The sequence below is a fragment of the Saprolegnia parasitica genome (genome assembly GCF_000151545.1).
Source record: "Saprolegnia parasitica CBS 223.65 unplaced genomic scaffold supercont2.428, whole genome shotgun sequence".
In the NCBI taxonomy this organism is placed as follows: domain Eukaryota; phylum Oomycota; class Saprolegniomycetes; order Saprolegniales; family Saprolegniaceae; genus Saprolegnia; species Saprolegnia parasitica.
This window is the reverse complement of record NW_012156822.1, coordinates 1-4,668: the sequence shown is the minus strand read 5'-3', so window position 1 is coordinate 4,668 and position 4,668 is coordinate 1. Positions and strand designations below refer to the sequence as shown.

Genomic DNA, 4,668 nt, shown 5'->3' with positions numbered 1-4,668 from the left:
AGCCATTCGTCTCAGTCGCCTGCGGGGCTTGGACTGCCACTTGACGAATCCGCACCTCGCGATCATAGACAACCGCACCAAGAGCGCTGCAAACGTCTTTGACCGGCTCGAGCTCACCGGCGCGGCGTTTTCCATACACCGGGGCATGGCGCGCACCCCGTGGTGCATGTAGCATGCCGACTTAAGAACGTATTGCGACAAATCACCATCTAGTCTTGCGGGAAGCTCGCCCATAGTTTTGATTTCGTCCGTAATGTCGAAAAATCAAACGTCGTTGTACCGCGAATCAAGCACAGATGTCACTCACTGCCCATGCAAGGACGCTGGTTCTAGGGTGCAGCGTCCACGTCCTTGACAAACAACATGATCTTGGTACTTCGCACGAATCTCTCGTCCTTCAACAGCAGCATGCATTCTGCGTGCAGAACGCCCCTACGTTGCTGTCCCGCGCTTTAACAACCTTTTGAAACCGTCACGCGCCGTGGTGCTGCCACGTCAGCCACCTAATGTTAGATGCAACCGCTTCACACGCTCGATGTCGCAGGTCGCACCAACGCTAAGCCAGCTACCTTCGTCCTCGAGGTTGGATGCAAAGCGGCCTCTCGTCTTCTCTGTGCGCTGGAACAAGACCTCGGTGCTTCTCAGCGTCGTCATGCTGGTCAACATCACCTCCATGGTACACTCTGTTTTGTTGCCGCGATGAGCTCACGCAGCTGTGTAGCCGCTGAAAGCATACTTGTCCGAGCAAGTCCCGTGGCGTGCGAGCGACGCGCCCGAGCCTGCATTTGCCAATTTTTCGGCCTTCAATCGTTGGTACCTCGCAATGAACCAAGCGCACTTCAACCGACAGACACTGGGTCATCATGCATCGTCCTATTATGTGGATGACATCACACGCACGGACGTCATTCGTGTGGCTCTGGATATGCGCGACGCGCTGCCCGAGGCGAACTGCATCTCGTTCTTGCTCGGCTTGCCGGGGCTGATTTTCTATGGCGGTGACTTTTGGAATGTCCTCTGTTCGTTTGCAGCCACAGATCACCAGAATGCAACTCTTGGCGATGCCTTGCGCTGGGACAAGGTCGGTGCGTGCCAGTACGGCAAGTTTGCCTCCGTGCTCGTCGGCCGGCAGTGCATCTGGCTCACGATTGGCAACGATTTAACTGGCATCGACGCGCTTGGTGTCTACACGCTCACGTTCACCTTTCAGCTCGGTCGCTTCTACACGTGGCTGTGGGTCAAGTTTCTGTACCGCGTCGGCCTCACCTGCTACGTCCTGCACGTCATGTGGCGAGCGTACTACCGGCACTGCTTTCATTTAGCGCGGACGCTAACGACACATGGCCTGCAGCGACGCACGACACGCGGCACGTCGTTTGAGATTGTCATTGGAGACCCCACGGCACTCATTTTGCTCGACCCAATCGTCTCGACGGCGTTCACCTTGGACATTTGGTTCAGTATGGAGTACATGGGCATCGCCATGGTGCGCGCGACGCAATTCGTGGACCTCTACACGCTTTTCCTTGCCTTCTTGTACTTTTCCCGGACGGTACGGCAACGATTTCCATCGCGGCATGGACGCCATGGTGGGTTTTGACTGTAGGTATGGTTCGCCTACCTCGCGCTCGCTCTCACATCGCGCAGTCTCAAACGCTATCACAAAGAGCACTGGTTCGTCGAAGTCGACCCGACGATCGTTGCGGTCTGCGTCGCTGTGTACGCCATTCCAGTCGACTACCTCCAAGCCAACACGGTGGTCGTCTATGTGTACTACTACCTGTTTCGCCTGCCATCGTCGGCCGAGATGCAAGACCACCAAGTCGACGTGCTGTTTGGCTGCGTGCTGCTCACACTCCTCATCGCGGCGATCCCAATCTTGTATGGCTTTGCACGCACCCACTGTTGCCGCGAGACAGTGTCGGTCCCGTATGCGAGTCTCGACTACAACAGCGTCAAGAACCGACTTTTGTACAAGCTCATACGATCGATCACGCTGCGCCGGGGCCTCGTCGACGAGTCGGGCGGGTCTCTCTATGCCGCGTTTGCGCGCGACGCGCGGTACAAGATGCACCCGACGACCAGTCTTCGCAGCGTCGACTGCTTTGTGCTGACGAAGAGGCGAGGTCGAACGACGCATCTCAAGCGTCTGAGCTTGCTCTCGAGTCTCGATCGAATGGCGTCCGATCCGGAATTGGCGATTTCTGTGGCAACGTCGGCGACGGCCGACCGCACGTTTGCCGAGCTTGAGGCGCACGACAGCAGCTTCCAGCTGGCGCTCGGAGCCGTACCGTCGCCGTGGTGCTCGTAGTTGCTGTGCGTCCTCAAGTGCTTTGTACGATTGCTTCCAGTGAGTCGGTTTTCCGCCATCGTGGCTCCTTTCCACGCCAAAGCAAACACGAGCGCGTCTCGCTTTCGCGACTAAGTATCAATCTATAGCTATTTTACCGCTTTGCACGTTGCCACGTCATCCATGTCCATTTCTTCGGCTATCAACGTGGTTTTCATGGGGCGCCTTTCGATGCATACGCATCATAAAGAATCCTAGTAGGTGTAGCCAGTCTCGACTACAACGGCGTAAAAAATCGACTGCCTGTCTCATGCGTGCGACTCCGTCGACGAGGCGGGTGGGTCGATCTATGCTGCGTTTGCCCACGACGCTCGGTACACGATGCACCCGACCATTATTAGTGTGCACGGCGCCGACAGCTTTGTGCGGGCAGTGGTCAATGATCGCTGCCCCGTACGCACGCAGCTGCGCCTTCGCTTGATGATGACCAGCCTCGACTGCCACACCTTTGACGCACGATCCGATTCATTCAAGTCCTGTCACCAGACCACTCGTTTCCGCGGCGGCAAACACAGGACCGGCACTTTTGCGTTGAACGCGGCGCATTCCACTCGCATGGGGTCTCTTAAACCGCCATTTAAAACGTGTTTAACGTTGCCCAGTGCTCTTTTCGTCGCGTGCTGCAGCCCATTACGGTCCGAGGCGTCGTTGACGGTGCGTGTGAACATGCCTTTGACGCGTTCGAGACGTCGATGGCAGGGTAAACGTGGCTTCTGTTGTCTCCAGTAGCCCCAATGTACGCAACCCTACCCCTATTTCATACGTATACCTTTTGTTCTACGCATCGTCTTGTACGATCAAAGACGTTTGGTGTCCCTTCCGGTGAGAGACTCGACACTACCGCCGTTCGATCCACGTGTGTGCTGCTGTCGGTGTTCGTTTTGTGTGTGTTTAAACAAAGGGTTTCTATCGGCGCTCGTAAAAGAGCATGTAGGCTTTGGCGCGGGCAACTTCGGTCGTCGGCACCTCGACGACGCGGTCGTCCGAGACGTGAACCCACCGACCGGGCGCCAGCCGGCGATAGCACGTGTAGTGGCCGCCCCGTTCGTTCCCGTGGTGCACAATGACCGCGATCGCATCGTAGATGAGTTGATCCTACATCCATAAAATCGTATCAACTTGATAGAACCATCAACTTGAAAGAATCTACGTAGGTGTGCTCTTTGGTGTCGTCGTCGAGAAGCAAATCCTGCGCCAATAACGTCGACTCAAAACGGAGGTACGAGTCGAGCTTGACCATGGCGTCGTGCAGAAACACGTTGCGGTTGATGTGGAACGCGAGCACGTCGGGGCACCGCATGAGCCGGACGTGGCGCAGAAAGGGCGCATACGTTCGTCGGCACGCGCGGGGGTCCTCAATGCCGTTCTTGTCGAGCCAGAGACCTTCGTTGTCCGTCCAGCCCGAGCCGTCCATGTCGAGGTCGCACACGCCATTGGTCGACGCAAGGCGCGTCCCGAGGATATCTATGGCATTGCTGTTTTGTATCAGTCTATCAAGGAACGTACCGAGAAGGTTCTGTCGCCACTCGAGCACGTCTGCGCGGAGGAGACTGCGGGCGTCACCGCCTTCCCAGAGCGAGGGCACATCGACAAACTCCATGGGATCGCCGGTCGCGAGTGCGTCCCGCTGCTCCTCCACGACAGCGAGGAGCGCACGCAGCGTGCAATTGGTGCACTCGACGCCGTCGATGCGTTCCATGCTCGTGTGATGGCGCCACGACTCGCGGAGGTGGTTGAAGACATGGCGGCCGTCCATACTAGCGCACAGCGAGAGCTTGAGGTCGAGGAACCGATCGGTCCACATGGGCTTGCGCATGTGGCAGCGCGTACACTCCTACATACTGCTGCATCGCATTCAATGAAAAAGGGGGTTGGTGAGGTACGAGGAGTGTGCCGCTCAGGCCGTAGAACGGGTTGCGGCTCTCGGCCGGCGCGCGTCCGATGAGGTCGAAAAGCGAGCCTTTGGGCTGTGTCTTCTTGTACTCGTCTTCGCAGAGCTCCATGATGAGCTGGAACCACTCCTCTGCGTCCTGTGACAGCAATTAGAAGGATGCGGGTGATCCAAGGGCGAACCTGCTGTCGGTTGCCGCGGAAGCCCTGGATGCTCTTGCCGAGCTGCGCGTTCAAAAGATGAGGCTCGACTGCGCCGCCGATGCTGGACCGTGGGCGTGGTGAGAGCTCTACGCCGTACCGTGACCACCTTTTGCTGCGAGATGCGGTGGGCTACCGTGGAGGTAGTGCTGGAGCACGGACGTGAAGGCGAGACAGCGGTCGTCGCCGGTCATCGCCTCGTCGTCGTCGTCGCCGCGCATGGGGCA

The 4,668-nt window shown here is 57.7% G+C and overlaps 2 protein-coding genes across 2 annotated transcripts; one reads left to right on the top strand and one right to left on the bottom strand.

The window, feature by feature from the left end:
- Positions 1-925: 925 nt before the first annotated feature.
- On the top strand, positions 926-2,311 carry SPRG_16855 (hypothetical protein; the record flags this gene model as incomplete). Its single annotated transcript, XM_012356303.1, has 2 exons — positions 926-1,552; positions 1,607-2,311. 2 exons carry the CDS (start codon positions 926-928, stop codon positions 2,309-2,311), a joined length of 1,332 nt encoding a protein of 443 aa, XP_012211693.1.
- A 945-nt stretch (positions 2,312-3,256) lies between these two features.
- On the bottom strand, positions 3,257-4,635 carry SPRG_16854 (hypothetical protein; the record flags this gene model as incomplete). The annotated part of the gene is made up of 6 exons (XM_012356302.1): positions 3,257-3,445; positions 3,501-3,814; positions 3,857-4,184; positions 4,234-4,380; positions 4,424-4,530; positions 4,578-4,635. The coding sequence occupies 6 exons, from the start codon at positions 4,633-4,635 to the stop codon at positions 3,257-3,259; spliced, it is 1,143 nt and encodes a 380-aa protein (XP_012211692.1).
- Positions 4,636-4,668: the final 33 nt, after the last annotated feature.